We start from the raw sequence: 18,032 nt of genomic DNA, 5'->3' as shown, positions 1-18,032 counted from the left end.
TCTCTGAGGTTGTTCGTACAATGTGAAGTGCGTTTTTATTTATTAAGTGTGCGTTTCGGACAATCCGTGAAGAGAAATGTTATTTTTTTATTGGCTAATTTGTTAATATAAAACGGACTGAACCTCATGGTTGATGGGAGCCTTTCTGTGTGGAGTCTGCATGTTTTAATGCCTGCATGGGTTTCCTCGGGGTGCTCTGTTTTCCTCCCACAGTCCAACGACATGTAGATTAGGTCAACTGGCTTCTCTAAATTGCCAATCCTTGACTTGCAAGTGACGTCAAAGCAAAATAGAAACCCGGATGTCGGCCATGTTGGTGGAGATACAAATGTAGGGTCAAGCGACATTCCATGCAAAGCATAATCATGCGTGCGCAACTCCTCTTTGTTTTTCCACTGCTTTAAGCATTCTTTTAGCTATGCCGTATCTTTGTGCTGTATATGGTTGTGGTCACAAAAGTACTCGTAATTCAGAAAGAGGGTGAGGAACCGCTAAGGCTTAGTATGGAGAGGAGACGAGGGGATCAGGACACTTCATCCAATGACCATTTCATCCAAAGTCTTTTTCAGACGCACTATCAATTATGTTATATTTCAGGTGTTCCTGTGTTGGCGAATGAAAGCCCTGTGAGATCACTGCTCCGCGCCTTAAGATTTAACGTGATCCAGCCGGCTTTAAAAATTAATAACTCAGCCAATGGAGCTCACAGTGAAGTCAAATTTTACAGGCACCTCCCCCTTCGAAAGAGCACAGTCTCAGGTCGGTAGGACCGCGCCTCGGCCTGGGATTCACGAACGAAGCCCCTGCGAGAGCGCTGCTCCACGCCTGAAAATTTAATACGATCCAGCCGGAAACATAGACATGCAAGCGAGGAGCCTGAAATGACAAGGGAGTTAACTCATCCCAGGGTCAGCAAGTGGCACGGGCCGATGTGGTTACGCTCTTTAGTGTTGAAGTGCACGTACTATGGCACTCATTTGCTTGACAAAAATGTTTTGCTTCAGTCAAATTCCATTGACAGTTCCTCTTTTTTTTTTTCAAACAAATACCTGAAATATAAAATAATTGATAGTGCGTATGAAAAAGGCTTTGGATGAAATGGTCATTGGACGAAATGACCTGTATTCATACTCGATGGTCAGTAGAAGCGTCTTATCTTCAGAAAAGTTTGACTTTTTAAAAAAAATAATATGGGTCAAAACCACACATCTCTATCTTCTCTTTGTATCGAATCTTCGCTCGAGCTTTCAAATCGCGGTAATACGGAGAGAATTCAGCATTGTTTACAGACACCCTTTCAGCGGCTGCCATCCTAGTTGCTTTGTATATCCACTATCATGGCAGATGCTCTTGACGTAGCACATTTTGATCTATTGGTGTGACTGTGAATGGTTGTTTAGTCCTGTGATGGATTGGTGCCCAGCCCAATGTGTACCCTACCCCTCTCACTGGGATTGACTCCAATTTCCCCCATGACCCTGATGGATAAGCGGTATTGACTACTTTCACATTAGCCATAATGCTTTGTGCCTTGGGGGGGGGTAACCAAAATATAAACAAACTAAAACATGACCTTGCACACCGACCGTAATCTTTCGCATTTAAATCTCCCTAAAACCTTCAAAGAAGTGTCAAAGCTAACTAAACCAAAGCTTAAAGTGTACCAGTACTGGTCATGTTTACAACATTTTAATCGTGCTTTATGTATTACTTGCAGACAAAAGATGCACACATTCAGTCAAAAAAAACACCATAAAAGCACTTTTGTGGACAATTTTATTCCGTGAATTACCCGCGGAGGCAGAACCACAGGGAGTAGCCACTGCCGGCCGGAAGTGGCGTACAGTCGTTGATTCTGGGTTATCAGGTGCGAGAAAACAAGCAGTGGGTCTACATTCCCAGTTCCCAGTCAAGTAACTTCAGAACACGTTGAATAAATATAGATCTAATACTTGGAATAGATCTTTATGGCACATATCTATATTTCATGGCATTATGTGCAAGTAGATTTGGTTGTACTTTGGGGTCGAAAGCTTCGCCAGCGAAGCTTGACAGGTTTAGAATGAGTACAGTAGGTCATGTATTGAGAGAAATATCTTCATCATACAAGCATGATCAACATATTGACAGAAACTTTACACTTGTCCCCACTGCCAAATAATATTATAGTTTTTAAATTACCTAAAGTAGATGAAACCGAAAACTTGTCACCTTACTCGGTCACACCGGAGCGCGCACTTTCGTATTCGTAAAAGACTATTCACACGCCCTGTGTCCGAAATCGCTCCCTACTCGCTATATAGTGAGGACGCCATTTTGTAGCGCTGTCCGAAACGATAGTGAGGATTATTTACACCCTATATAGTGCATTCAAAGTATCCCACAATGCATCACGAAAAGTAGTGTACAACCAATGGTCACTAATCAAGCAATATATCCCATCATGCATTGCAGTCGCGCTGAAAGAACTCAAATTAAAAGTCTCAAATTTGATTTAATAAAAGGCAGCGGCAAAGAAGAAAGCATTCAGCCTTGATTTAAAAAAAAAAAAACTGAAAGATGCAGGTACTTTGTATTGAGTAATGTGGGAAATATGTTCAGTATAATATGGATTTATCACAAAAACACATGCATGTATTTATTATTTTAAAAACCCACCAGCTGACTGATCTGGCACGTTTTAATTGTGTGACAGTAATGATGTAAATACCAGCGTGACGGACTAGTGTCCGAAAGCGTTTTTTCATTTTACCAATGAGTTCACTATATAGTCCTCTATATAGTAATTCCCTATATAGGGAGTAGTGAGCGATTTCGGACACAGGGATGGTAACAACATAATAATCACTTTCACTGTTTTGGTTTCGATTGGTTTCTCTTTTGCGGTGGGGACGCTCATCATAAACAGGATAAAATCTGTCTGACATCCCATTAGGGAATATAGGGATATATTTGGGCTATAGTTTGAGCTATTTGGAGGTAAAACTTGCGAGATGGCACGCGGATTTTATGCGCTTTCGATGATTCATTTTATGATTCAGGACAGCAATTCGGTTCAATCTTGAGAACTGAGACACTGAAGATGAACGGAGCCTTTTTTTTTTTTTAAACTTCAACTCAGTCCAGCCAAAGATCATCTCGAGTAAGTGTAAATATTTCTTCTATTTCTTATGAGCAGATCGGTTGATAATGTGTTATGGGCAATTCCATGTAAATGTCAACCTCACCATGCAAAAATAAAGCAACATGTAATACATCAAAACCACTCCCAGAGATATCACCTAGGCCTGTATTTTACAGATGTGAATAAGTTGAACCAATTTGTAACCAACCTAATATGTCACTGTCAGTCTTTCTTTCTTATAATGTAAAACCCAAGCTAAAATCAACTTTGATCATGTACAATTCTATATTATTGCCACAAGCCACAGAAATGTATGCTAAAATCCACAAAACAGCAAAACAATAGCCATCCTAAATATTATTTAAGACCTTTGATAGTTTTAGCTGATATTTAGAGAGTTTTTCAAAGGGTTATGGTGGTTAAATTGCTGATTTTCTAAACATATGCCATGTCTATTTCAGACGCGTCACATCCATAACGGAATTTCGTCACATCCATAACGCTGACTTTTCCTTCCGAAACTCTGCATGAAATACAAAATATTTTAAACAAAGATTTTTTAATATTCACCTTGGACCCCTCTATCAAACGGATATCTCCATTTCGACATTAGGTTTACAATTTCACAGAGTTTGATAAAAATGTACAGTCACCCAAGAAAAGTGATACTTTTTCTGTCACATCCATAACGCATCTTTTATTGGCATTTTCTGGCATGCCCTAGATGTACTATGGGAATTGTTCTTGTTCTATCACTTCTCCAGTATGGTACAGCCTTAAAATATGCAACACCTGTTTAAATACTGGGAGACAATAAAACATGCACTGGATCATTTGTTGCCATTTTGAGTTCAAGTGTCACGTCCATAACGCTGGAATTGCTCTTATCTTAGACTGGCGTTTGCAGCATGGGGCCAGTGACCAGTCCACTGCAGCCCAGACAATCGGTCAAACCAACAACTGTGCGTCACTACAGGTGACGGAACAGCCCATGAAGGAGGCATCATGTCGCTGATGTTACGTCCTGAGCCCCCTCCTGGCATCAGCTCACCAGTGCACGGGCAAGGCTGGTGTCAGGTGGGATAATTAACATCATTTGTTACACCTGGGTGGCGTACCTGGAATATAAGGTGGAGCTTTGCTCTCCCTCAGGAGGCACCTACTGGCTGTGTGTGTGGACGCACAGTCATTTTATCTGTACTCTCTCTTACTTTCTTCCCTTTTTGCCTCTACATTGACCACATAACTGACATGCACCTTCACTCATCCACACAGTCCACGCCATACTTTGCACCACATATGTCTACCCTAGATGTTTGGAAAACTGGTAATTATAAATAAAAGTTGACAATTCAATCCGTAACCTTTTGTGTGGTCTCCCTTTTTATGCTGCGGCGAGTTTACGAGCCATGCCGTAACACTGACCATACCGGACTGTCGGAGCAGTGACCTAAAACTCGCATATACTTGACAAGAGCTTATGACAAACGTTACATGACGGAACCACTGGTAACGTACGTGATCTTTTGAAATAGCTAGTAATCAATATTCACTACAGGTACACTTTTTTAAAAGAAATCTGCAAAGCCTTTTCTGTGGACTTTGAGAAATCCATCGGTAAAAAAAGCGCTTGTAAATATCATATCGAACGCGTTGAACATCTCTGCTTCGGGTAACCATCAGCAGCCTCCTTTGTCTGTCAGCACGGGGGTTCCAACAATTACTGACCTGCAGAAGTTAAAAGACTGGTAGAAGAGCTTCGAAAGATCGACGCTAGAAGAATCCACAGTGAAATCGTTTTTGCTGGGTGCTGGTTATGACCAGAAAGCCGTAAGAAAATACAAAAAACGCTTCGTGCGGAACACAAGCAAGGAATTCACTCAGTCATGTAAGTGCTGTAAACGCAGCAGAACTGTCAAATTTATTTTTTAAGTTGAGTTTGATTTCCTTCACTCTGATTTTCCTCGAGCGCATATGCTACCAGATTACGACAATCTTTGGGCTGTTAGGACTACAGGGTCAAATACTACATTCGATCTACCGACAGAAACACTAAAAAGGGAAGGACGTATAAGCTTACTTAAACTGCATAGTTTGCACTTTGTTTTGGGAGTCGATCCTTCAATAAAGTCCTTTTCAGTTCTTTGACTTGTCCTTGTTTTTTGGTTTTCGCACTTTTTTATGACTAAACTCAAAGACAGAGGGGTTGTAGGCTTCGTGACTTGGATCATCAGACTTTACTCCACCACTGAAGTGTGCAGAACACAGGCGCGTGTTGTCTGTCGGTGTAAAATTTTGACGGCGAATTCTGTCTAACCATACTTTCGACGCTTAGCCTTTTTAGGTGTTGTATAAAAATTTAAGGTGGCACGATGGTGTAGTGGTTAGCATGGTCAGCTCACAGCAAGAAGGTTCGAACCCAGCAGCCGGCGAGGGCCTTTGTGTGGAGTTTGCGTGTTCTCCCCGTGTCTGTGTTACCATGGGAAATTGTACCTCAACGTCAATGTCCTTGACCTGTGGTGTCCCCCAGGGGTCGATTCTTGGACCATTACTATTCAACCTTTATATGCTCCCACTTGGGCTAATTATCAAGAACAATTCAATTTTATATCACTGCTATGCAGATGACACCCAAATTTATCTTGCTCTATCACCTAATGATTATGCCCCCCTTGAATGTCTCAACCAGTGTATCGACCAAATCAACAACTGGATGTCACAAAATTTTCTTCAGCTGAACACAGATAAAACAGAAGTAATTCTATTTGGAAAAAAAGATGAAAGACTCAGGATTACCACTATTCTTGACACAAAGGGGATTAAAACAAAAGAAATGGTTAAAAATCTTGGGGTTTTCATTGACAGCGAGCTAAACTTTGACAGGCACATGAAAGCAATCACTAAAACGGCATTTTATCACCTAAAAAACATTTCCAAACTAAGAGGACTTGTGTCAAAAAATGATCTGGAAAAACTTGTACATGCCTTCATCTCTAGTAGAGTTGATTACCGCAATGGCCTTTTCACAGGCCTGCCAAAAAAGACCATCAAACGACTTCAGCTGGTTCAAAATGCAGCGGCGAGGGTTCTCACACGAACAAAAAGAACAGAGCACATTACTCCAATTCTAAGGTCCCTTCACTGGCTTCCAGTAAGCTACAGAATTGACTTTAAAGCATTGCTGCTGGTGTACAAATCTCTAAATGGTACAGGGCCCAATTACCTCTCTGATATGTTGCAGCAGCCTAACCCAATCACATCTACCAGATCGCGGCAACAAAATTTACTGTTAAAACCTGTTGTTAAAACAAAGTGTGGTGAAGCAGCTTTATGCAGTGCAGCTATGGAACCAACTGCCAGAGGACATCAAAAATGCTCCTGCTGTTGGCAGCTTCAAATCTAGGTTAAAGACCAAGCTGTTTTCAGATGCTTTCTGCTAAATTATTAATATTGCCATCATACTTTTACAGTCTCTCCATGTTTTAAATTTTACTTAACTTTTATTCTATTTTATTCTGCTGTTTTTTTTAAATTGAATTTTTATCTCATTTTATTATTTTATTTCTACTATTGTTTAATTCTTATTAATTTTCTTCCCCATTTATTTTATGTAATTTTATTTTCTATTGTTTACTGTTTTGCTTTTACTTCTGTAAAGCACATTGAACTGCCACTGTGTATGAAATGTGCTATATAAATAAACTTGCCTTGCCTTGTGTGGGTTTCCTCCAGGTGCTCTGGTTTCCCCCACAGTCCAAAGACATGCAGTTAGGTTAACGTGGGGTGGCCTTGGGCTGAAGTGCCCTTGAGCAAGGTACCGAACCCCTGACTGCTCCCCGGGCGCTGTGTGTGGCTGCCCACTGCTCTGGGGGTGTGTGTGTGTGTTCACTGCTTCAGATGGGTTAAATGCAGAGGATGAATTTCACTGTGCTTGAAGTGTGCATGTGACAAATAAAGGTTTCTTCTTCTTTAAATCAGGAAAAGTTGTTTTTTCCCCATGTGAATTTGAAGAAATGACTGAGGTTATCTGACTTGGTAAACAAATATAGCACCTGGTTACCCCCAAGGCGCAAAGCATAATGGGGATGTGAAAGTAGTCGATAGATGGCGGATGGATGGAATAGACTGCACTGGTTCCTGGCCTTACATTTAAGGCAAAAATTATGTAGTGTATATAGAGAATATAACACGGTTGTGCAAACGTATGAAGTTTATCTTTGAGTGGTGAACATGTTCACGAGTGAGCGAAAACGAGTGAAAATATTCTCAACATGGGAAGATAAACTTCATATCTTTGCGCCACAGTGTAATCTCATCTCATCTCATTATCTCTAGCCGCTTTATCCTTCTACAGGGTTGCAGGCAAGCTGGAGCCTATCCCAGCTGACTACGGGCGAAAGGCGGGGTACACCCTGGACAAGTCGCCAGGTCATCACAGGGCTGACACATAGACACAGACAACCATTCACACTCACATTCACACCTACGGTCAATTTAGAGTCACCAGTTAACCTAACCTGCATGTCTTTGGACTGTGGGGGGAAACCGGAGCACCCGGAGGAAACCCACGCGGACACGGGGAGAACATGCAAACTCCACACAGAAAGGCCCTCGCCAGCCACTGGGCTCGAACCCGGACCTTCTTGCTGTGAGGCGACAGCGCTAACCACTACACCACCGTGCCGCCCCCCCCCCCCCCCCCCCCCCCCCCCCCCCCACAGTGTAATGTTCTTTTGTATTATATGGACACATCCACACAAAAAAAAGCAAGTTAATCAAAAGAATTTAAATTTTGAACCAGATCACCATTTTGACAATGCAAATCCAGTCAGCAGGAAAACACTAGGAGTGACCTCATCGGAGTGAAATATCAGGAATTATGATACATACAGGACACTTTTTTTTTTTTTGATGGAATGAAAACGTGTTCTGTTCCCTTCAAGCAGGTTTCATTCCTTTGGTTTGATAGCACGTAATATCATATCACTTATCCGACGTGTATTACGTCACACTACTCAATGGAGAACGAGCGTTGAATATGGTTTGCGATATTGCATGGTTGTCAAGACAACATGACGTCACATGTCGGAGCTGATGCGAATATTCAATTGTTCGCCAGCGGCGCCATTGAATGTGTATGTATAATAATAATAATATAATATTGGCTGGCTTTTTTTTTCGTGGTATGTCCGATATATTCCATTCAGCTAGCATGATATTGAACTCCCCTTTAACTCGTTCAATATCATACTAGCTGAATGGAATATATCTGATATACCACAAAAAAAAGCCCGCCAATATTATTTAAATATGTGACTCAGATCCACAATGTGTGTTGTATGAAAAATATGAGTTTTTCAATACAAGAAGATAAACTTCATATCTTCAAGCCGACGTGTATATTCTTATTATATAGACACGATCTCAAACAAAAAGTACCCAAATTTATCAAAACAATTCATTGATTTCCTCATGAGTGACACATAGAGATTTATGTCATGGTTTTAGTTCTCCATGTCCCTGATGTAGCACATTATGAAAAATACGAGTGGTGTATTTCCCAGTAAAACACTCATGTCCATATAATATTTGGATTTATGTAGTGTTTTTACCAGTCCTGCTTGGACATTGAAATTGTTTCATTCATCTTCAGTATCCTGATTATCCTGATCAGGATGGCAGTGGATCCCAGAGTCTATCCTGGGAACACTGGGCATGTACACCAGTCCCTCACAGGACACCATGCATGCGTGCGCACACATACACGTTCACACCTAGGGGCAGTTTAGAGTAGCCAGCCCAATTACTGGGAGGTGGAAGGAAACCGAAGAACCTTGAAGATACAGGGACAATGTATGAAGCTCCATACAGAAGATAACTCAAGTTGTGACCCTGAAGCTGGAGCTTTACTAGTGATCCTTCTACCACTGCGTTGCGTTCATCCGTTTTCTCTTTCTGCAGATTGCGCCGTAAATGTATCAAGAACTTGGAGCCCAGTATGAAAAAGGCGAGCAGGCCCACAGGTGCCTCCAGCAAAACCACCACAGCCATTAAACCCCTGGGCAAAACTGAGCCCAGTGGCACTATGGGCACCGGAGGAAAGAGCACCGCCAAGAACCAGAACTCGGCCCATCTGTCTAAGGTGAGTCCTTGAGCATGTTTGATCTTCAGTCTTTTTTTTCAGTCTCTTCAGCAATTTATACAAATTCCCATGCAATTTACAAAACTTTGCTGGAGAAACATTTTCAGGAAATTTGCTGTAATACATGTCCCAATTAGGCTGAATTTAATCAGTAGTTGTGAACTTGATCATGGCCTTCCTATTCATAAAATACTGAATATAGTGCTCAGCTGTGCTAGTGTTATCAAAAATAAGTACTGTATATAGCTTTTATTTAATGTTATTACTACTTTAGCAAGTTATGTAGCTGGCCAAATTCACTATGATTTGGGGTGTGTAATATATAACACACACACACACACACACACTGTCTTGCGAAAGTATTCATCCCCCTTGGTGTTTGTCCTGTTTTGTTGCATTACAAGCTGGAATTAAAATGGATTTTGGAGGGGTAGCACCATTTGATTTACACAACATGCCTACCACTTTTAAAGGTGCAAATTGTTGTTTTATTGTGACACAAACAGAAATCTGGAGTGTGCATAGGTATTCACCCCCCACAAAGTCAATACTTTGTAGAGCCACCTTTTGCTGCAATTACAGCTGCAAGTCTCTTGGGCTATGTCTCCATTAGCTTAGCACATCGAGCCACTGAGATTTTTGCCCATTCCTCAAGGCAAAACTGCTCCAACTCCTTCAAGTTAGATGGGTTATATTGGTGTACAGCAATCTTCAAGTTCTGCCACAGATTCTCAATTGGATTGAGGTCTGGGCTTTGATCAGGCTATTCCAAGACATTTAAATGTTTCCCTTTAAACTACTCCAGTGTAGCTTTAGCAGTATGTTTAGGGTCATTGTCCTGCTGGAATGTGAACTTTCGTCCCAGTCTTAAACCTCTGGCTGGCACAAACAGGTTTTCTTCCAGAATTGCTCTGTATTTAGTGCCATCCATCTTTCCTTCAGTCCTGACCAGTTTTCCTGTCCCTGCAGATGAAAAATATCCCCACAGCATGATGCTGCTACCACCACCATGCTTCACTGTAGGAATGGTGTTCTCAGGGTGTTGGGTTTGTGCCATGCATGGCAGTTCCCATGATGGACAAAAAGATCAATTTTTGTGTCATTTGCCCAGAGAATCTTCTTCAGTGTGTTTGGGGAGTCTGCCACATGCTGTTGGGCAAACTCCAAATGTGTGTTCTTAAGCAGTGACCTTTTTTTCTGGCCACTCTTCCATAAAGCTCCACTCTGTGGAGTGTACGGCTTAAAATGGTCCTATGGACAGATACTCCCATCTCCGCTGTGGATCTTTGTAGCTCCTTCAGTGTTATCTTTGGTGTCTTTGTTGCATCTCTGATTAATGCCCTCCTTGCCCGGTCTGTGAGTTTTGGTGGGCGGCCTTCTCTTGTCAGGTTTGTAGTGGTGCCATATTCTTTCCATTTTGCTATAATGGATTTAATGGTGCTCCCTGGGATATTCAAAGTTTGGGATATTTTTTATAACCCAACCCTGATCTATACTTCTCCACAACTTTGACCTGTTTGGAGGCTCCTTGGTTTTCATGTTGCTTGCTTAGTAGTGTTGCAGAGTCAGGGTCCTTCCAGAACAGGTTGATTTTATACAGTCATCATGTGACCAATCATGTGACACTTTGATTGCATACAGGTGGATCTTAATCAACTTCATCAACTAATTATGTGACTTATGAAGTGAATTGATTGGACCAGCTCTTATTTAGGGGTGAATACCTATGCATGCTCCAGATTTCTGTATTTTTTTCATCTTAATTATTGTTTGTGTCACAATAAAACAATTATTTGCACCTTTAAAGTGGTAGGCATGTTGTGTAAATCAAATAGTGCTAATACTCCAAAAATCCATTTTAATTCCAGCTTATAATGCGACAAAATGGGACAAACCCCAAGGGGGATGAATACTTTTGCAAGACTGTGTGTGCGTGCACGAGTGCGTGTTTTTTATATATATGCAATTTGAACAGTAATGTGGGACTTGTCAGTCTTGTGAAATTAGCTTTAATTTTTTATTACTTTTTAGTTTTCTACAAAGAAATATCTAAACCTATCAGAAGTCATTCGAATTCAGTTGAAACCAGTAGATTCTCAATTGAATACTGTGTAATGGAAACCATTAGAAACCGAATCCTCTACTAACAAATGCTGATGAAAACAAGTAGATACTATTTAAACCAGTAGGAACCATTAAATCTCTAATAGAACACTTCTAGTATATTATTCAGTCCAAGGGAGTCAGTGTTACAAACTACTGGGTTTCTAATCACAAAATAATTGCCTAAACTAATTACTAAGAATGCCTTCTTTCACCTCCGCAATATTGCACGTCTCTGCCCTTTTCTCGTGGAAACTGATGCCAAAATGTTGGTCAATGCATTTATTTGTTCTTGTCTTGACTACTGCAATTCTCTCTTTTATGGTCTCCCTGCCACATTGCTCAAGCGCCTGCAGTACATCCAAAACTCAGCAGCAAGAGTCCTCAGATACCCCTTTTCCACCAAATCAGTTCCAGGGTTGGTTCGGGGCCAGTGCTGGTGCTGGTTCACAACTTGTTCAACTTGCGAGCCAGCTGAGAACCAGTTTGCTTTTCCATAGCTCGCGGTGCTAAGGGAAGATACGTCATTACGTCGCTGTATACGTCAGTTACGTCGTTTGTATACGTCATTACGTCGCTGTATACGTCAGTTACGTTGCTACGTTTGCATAAACCTTGGCGCGAATATCGAAGCAAAAACAACACGGAAGAAGCAGCAGCAGCAACAACAATAATAATAATAATGGATGACTTCGCGTTTGTACAGCTGCTGCTTCTCGCCGCTTAAAAATGGCGATCTTTCGCGGTCTTGTTGTTGTTGGTCTTAACAACTCCGCCCCCCCCCCCCCCCCCCCCCCCCCCCCGCTGACGTAAGCGGTTCTTTCCTCTGGCCCAGCAAAGAGTTGGTGCTAGCCTGGAACTGGTTTTTCTGGCCCCAGAGCCAGTTCTTTGTCAGTGGAAACAGAAAACCCGGTTCCAAACTAAGCACTGGCCCCGAACCAGCCCTGGAACTGATTTGGTGGAAAAGGGGCAACACTCACCAAGCGCACTGCGCACATCACTCCTGTTTTACAGCAACTGCATTGGTTGCCAATTATTTTTCGGATCAGATACAAAATCTTGTTTTTAACCTATAAAGCTCTTCATGGTTTCGCTCCTTCCTATCTCTGTGAGCTAATTTATTTGTACTGTCCCTCCCGCTCCCTCAGATCTTCTGTCTGTGGACTTTTGACTATCCCACGTTTTAAACTGGCATCTATGGGTGGCGGATCATTCAGTGTTGCTGCTCCTAAACTTTGGAACTCATTACCACAATCACTTCGTGACTGTTCCACTCTCTCTTCCTTCAAAGCTAACTTGAAAACTTTTTTTCTCTTTACCACACACTACTGTTCCTAGTGTTTTTTTTTTTTTTTTTGGTAACTCCTGTGTAAAGCGTCCTTGGGTTTTGTGAAAGGCGCTATATAAATTGAACTACTTATTATTATCTTTGTTGAAAGCGTTAAAATCCTATTAATATCTCATAGATTTCACTGTATAATGGACCTTATTGGCTTAATGGTTTCCAATAGGAATGTCCCATCAAATACAGTACATGGCCAAAAGTATGTGGACACCTGACAGTCACACCCATATGTGCTTGTTGAGCACCACCTTCCAGATGTACTTCCCCTTTGGCTGTTATAATAACCTTCGATGATCTGGGAAGGGGCGGCACGGTGGTGTAGTGGTTAGCGCTGTCGCCTCACAGCAAGAAGGTCCGGGTTCGAGCCCCATGGCCGACGAGGGCCTTTCTGTGTGGAGTTTGCATGTTCTCCCCGTGTCCGTGTGGGTTTCCTCCGGGTGCTCCGGTTTCCCCCACAGTCCAAAGACATGCAGGTTAGGTTAACTGGTGACTCTAAATTGACCGTAGGTGTGAAATGTGAGTGTGAATGGTTGTCTGTGTCTATGTGTCAGCCCTGTGATGACCTGGCGATTTGTCCAGGGTGTACCTCACCTTTCGCGCGTAGTTAGCTGGGATAGGCTCCAGCTTGCCTGCGACCCTGTAGAACAGGATAAAGTGGCTAGAGATGATGAGATGAGATGAGATCTGGGAAGGATTTCCACATGATTTTGGAGCATGGCTGTGGGGATTTGCTAATTCAGCCACAAGAGCATTACAACATTATGGAGATCAGTATGAAGTTGATGTTGGGATGACTTCCATGCAGTCTGCATTCTAGTTCATCCCAAAAGTGTTCAATAGGGTTGAGATCAAGGCTCTGTACAGGCCACTCCAAATTTTTCCACACCATCTTTGGTAAACCATGTCTTTATGGACCTTGCTTTGTGCACAGGGGCATTGTCATGCTGGAACTGGTTTGGGTCCCTTAGGTCCAGTGAAGGGGTACCTTAATACCACAGTATACAAAGACATTCTAGACAGTTGTGTACTTCCACCCTTATGGCAACAGCTTCTGGAAGGCCCACATATGGGTGTAATAGACGGGCATCCACATACTTTTGGCCATGTAGTGTATTTGCTGGAATCTTCCTATTGGAAACCATTAAGCCAATAAGGTACATTATATGGTGAAATCTATCGGAGATATTAAGATTTTTAATGCTTTTATCAAAAATTAGTCAATTTTGTGTACATAAACCCAGTACCATGTAACTCTGACTCCCTTGACTTGGTTAATTCCATTCTAAGTGAAACTTCATATGCATCATTATATTATCAGATGCCGCTTTATGGTCCAGTAACATCATGTCCATATACAAACACTTTCCCCCATATTTCCATCTATTAAACAGACGAAGAGCAATGATGACCTTGCTGCCATGAGCGCAGGAAGTGGAGGAGCCTCGGTGGGCAGCGGAAGCAGCACTACAACAAGAAGCAAGAGGAGCACCAGCTCCACTCAGAGCAACTCTGAGACAAAGACCAAGGCCAACTCAGGTACCAGGAGTCAATGTAGGCTTCAGAATAAGTATATTCTGGATTGATGGAATGGTTTTGGTTTTTTTTGAACAAGGAAATACCTTGGTCTTTTGCTAATAAGCAATTCTTGTAGAAAGAAATTTGTATGATCAAACATAATAATCTATTATGTATTATAATCTATTCTCTGTCATCTAGGCTCCTCGGGAAGGCGTGGGATGTCTTCTGCAATAAAGGAACCTGGAGTTACCCGTGAGAAAACCAGCACTGCCAAGAAGCAATCTGGACCCTCTAACTCTGTTGCTTCAAAGCGTTCTCGCTGTCGCACGTCAACGGAGTCTGAAACCCAAGCGAGCAAATTGCGCTATGACATCAGCAACAAAGCAATGCTGGAGTCAAGAGTAAAGGACTTGCTGGGTTTGGCCAAAAGCAAAGACCTTGAAATCCTACACTTGCGTTCTGAGTTACGTGGGATGAGGGTTCAGCTGGGCCTGGAGGAGCAGGAAGCCCCTGAACAAGAGGAGCAGTGTGAAGCTGAGCTGCCACAGGAGAAGGAAGCTGTATCTGGGATAAGCGCTGCTGATGTGGAGTCAACCCTGCTGTTACTGCAGGACCAGAACCAGGGCATTCGTGGAGAGCTCAACTTGCTGAAGAGTGAGAACCGCATGTTAAAGGACAGGCTGAATGCACTAGGATTCTCATTGGAGCAGCGTCTGGACAGTCCTGAGAAGGGTCTGCGCTGTGCCTCTCTCAGTCCTGAGCCGACAACAAGTGGTGGGGGCAGCAGCAGTGGTGGGGATGGAGGGACTCGAACCTCCTCAACCGAAGGCTCTGCCAGGGGTTCAACTGAAGACCTGCTGTCAGAGGCGAGGCGAGTGGGGTCTCCGGATGTTCCGGACAGTGAGTGCAGTGAACCTTGCCAGGCCGTGATGTCTAGTGACGATGCCCTGGATGCGCCATCTGGTTGCGGTTCTTCATCAGAGTCAGAAGGTGGCTCACCAGGCCGAAGGCGCTCACGCCGGGGAAGTAGTGGCAATGCTAGTGAGGTCTCGGTGGCCTGCCTGACTGAGCGCATCCACCAGATGGAGGAGAGCCAACACAGTACTGCAGAGGAGTTACAGGCCACACTGCAGGAGCTCGCGGACCTTCAGCAGATTGCACAGGAGTTGAGTGCAGAGAATGAACGCCTGGGCGAGGAGCGTGCCATCTTGGTGGACTCACTGCGCCAGCAAGGCGAGCGGCTTGAACTCTATAGCCGACAGCTGGACTACTTGCGTGGCCTGCTGGATGAACACCGCGTAGCTTATGTCAAAGACGATGAGGATGCAAAGAGCAGTCGCTACATGGAGCTGGAGAGGCGCTACACGGAGTTAAACGAGAACTCGCGCCTTGAGAGGGAGCAGCTTCTCGGTGTCCAGCAGCAGCTGAGCAGTGCACTCAAGATGGCCGAGCAGGAGAATGCTGAGGCACAGGGCCTTATGGGAGCCCTGAAGGAGCGTGTGCACCTGGCTGAGAGGGCTGCCGAGCTGGAGCGAAGAGAACGTGAGGCCACTGCTGTCGAGCTTGACGCCATGAGGATGCAGTCCGAAGATGAGCAGGCCGAACTAGCTCGCTGTCGGCTCCAGCTGGAGCAGGAGAGGGAGAGAGTGGCTCAACTCCTCTCCATCCAGGGTGCCGGGGACAAGACTGACATACGCCACCTGCTGGACAGTGAGAGATTAAACAAAGAACGAGCCGAAACCAAAGCAGCACAGCTTCAGGAGGAACTGGGGCATACTCGCAATGAGGCTGCTCAGCTTCAGGATGCAATCAGAAAGGTTTGTGTGTGCAAGTGTGTCAGTATTTTGCCTAGTCACACACAACTAGCTGCCACACCAAACTACAGTAGTGAGGTGCCAGCTTGCTTAGTTTCTGAATTATGGTGCTTGAAGTTGACAATTTTTTACAAACTAAATAAACACTATTTTGGGGAATTTTTTTTTGAGGGGGGGTTAAGTTTTTATTTATCACATGTACATTAGAGCACAATGAAATTCTTTCTCTGCATTTAATCCATCTGGGGATGTGAGCACACACATGCATACCCAGAGCAGTGGGAAGCTGTGTTGCAGTGGCCGGGGAGCAGTTGGGGTTAAGTGCCTTGCTCAAGGGCACTTCAGCCATTGCTGCTGTTCCAGGGAATTGAACCAGCAACCTTTTAGTCCCAATGTTGCTTCTATAAACTTGGCTTTTTCTATAAACCATGGCTTTTCCCCCCTCCCCCCTTCATTTTAAAAACTGAGAGTATACAGGCTATGCATTTTAACTGGTCCAATAATCTAGCTGATTCTTGTCTGTTGGTAATAACTTGCAAAGGCAATTTGAATTTACTGGATGCAAATTGAGCCAAATTGTTTGAGCATCTGTTTTATTTTTTTTATTTTTATTTTTTTTAATTAGTTTTTGTCAGTAGCAGAAGTGGCGGCATCAGCATTGGCATGTAATGTAGCGGTTTGTCTATGAAATTTGGTGAACAGTCTGTTAAACATTATAAAAATGTCACTTTTCTCTAAGATTATGCATAATTAGCTGTATGGATGTTTAACATTTCCAGTTGCACATAAGGGATTAGCACCAAACTAACAGTAGCGTCTTTACATCGGTTTCTGCCATAGAGTAGTTTAGACTTGAGGCATGTTATAGACATCCATCCATTATCCATGACCGCTTGCACGGTCGCGGGCAAGCTGGAGCCTATCCCAGCTGACTATGGGCGAGAGGCGGGGTACACCCTGGACAAGTCAAAAGCAGGGCTGACACATATGCCGCTTTTCCACTACCAACGTGGCTGAGTTGGGCTGAGCCATGCCGTGCTGAGTTGGGCTGAGTCGAGCTGAGTGGGGCTGTTGGAGTTGCATTTCGACTACAACCGCGCTGAACCGTGCTGGCTGGAAGTGGGTGAACACATTGGGTGGAGTTAGCGAAAGTGGGTGGATGTCACGTGATGTCGTTAGGCGGCGCAAACAGTGACATCAGTGACCTTTTAAGCGGTAGTCTCACGACCCGGATAGTAAACAATAAACATGGAGGACATGGAGTCGTTAGTGTTGCTGGTCTTGGTGCTGTGGCTTGTTGTCACCGACAACGCCAAAAGATACTGGCAAGAGCGTATAGATGAGGCGAGGCGCATAAGGGTTCAGAAATTCTCGTAATTCTTCTTCCGGGTTTACGGTGTTTACAGATCCCAGCATGCTCGCGGGGCATGTATGGGCATGTGAGGACACTCCTCCTCACCAATCAGTGCACAGGGGAGTGTCTCCTCACGCCCCTAGCCCCACTCGGCTCGGTTTGGCTCGCTTCAGCCCTACTCCAAAACCGTGCGAGTTTTGGGTGCTGAGTAGGGCTGAAGCGAGCTGAGTCGTGCTGCTCTGAGGTAGTCGAAACGCGAGCCGTGTCGGGCTGAAGTGAGCTGAAAAAGGGCCAATAGAGACAAACAACCATTCACACTCACATTCACACCTACGGTCAATTTGGAGCCACCAATTAGCCTAACCTGCATGTCTTTGGACTGGGGGAAACCGGAGCACCCGGAGGAAACCCATGCAGACACGGGGAGAACATGCAAACTCCACATAGAAACACCCCTGTTGGCCACTGGGCTCGAACCCAGGACCTTCTTGCTGTGAGGTGACAGTGCTAACCACTACACCATTGTGCCACCCTGTTAGACGAGCGATTCTTTATTTGCGCATTACTTTTACATTAATCAAAAAATAATTTTTACAGTAAACCTTTCTAGAGACTTCACTTGGCTCACTCAG

The 18,032-nt window shown here is 43.7% G+C and overlaps 1 protein-coding gene across 7 annotated transcripts in view; it reads left to right on the top strand.

Annotated features, from left to right (window-relative positions):
• The window catches only part of specc1lb (sperm antigen with calponin homology and coiled-coil domains 1-like b), a 106,232-nt gene that overhangs the window by 30,702 nt on the left and 57,498 nt on the right, over window positions 1–18,032 (top strand). For 4 of the 7 annotated variants that reach the window (XM_060936002.1, XM_060936006.1, XM_060936008.1 and 1 more), the window contains exons 2-4: window positions 9,086–9,266; window positions 14,106–14,250; window positions 14,431–16,049. In XM_060936002.1, coding sequence (XP_060791985.1) covers window positions 9,123–9,266; window positions 14,106–14,250; window positions 14,431–16,049 — 1,908 coding nt within the window. In that variant the 5' untranslated portion in view covers window positions 9,086–9,122. Of the gene's footprint in view, window positions 1–4,017; window positions 4,202–6,973; window positions 6,996–9,085; window positions 9,267–14,105; window positions 14,251–14,430; window positions 16,050–18,032 lie in introns of those variants that run through there. The other 3 variants (XM_060936003.1, XM_060936004.1, XM_060936007.1) reach the window with 2 other exon arrangements.

This window comes from Neoarius graeffei, chromosome 12, assembly GCF_027579695.1.
Source record: "Neoarius graeffei isolate fNeoGra1 chromosome 12, fNeoGra1.pri, whole genome shotgun sequence".
Taxonomy (NCBI): Eukaryota; Metazoa; Chordata; class Actinopteri; order Siluriformes; family Ariidae; genus Neoarius; species Neoarius graeffei.
This window is presented reverse-complemented; position numbering and strand designations above follow the sequence as displayed.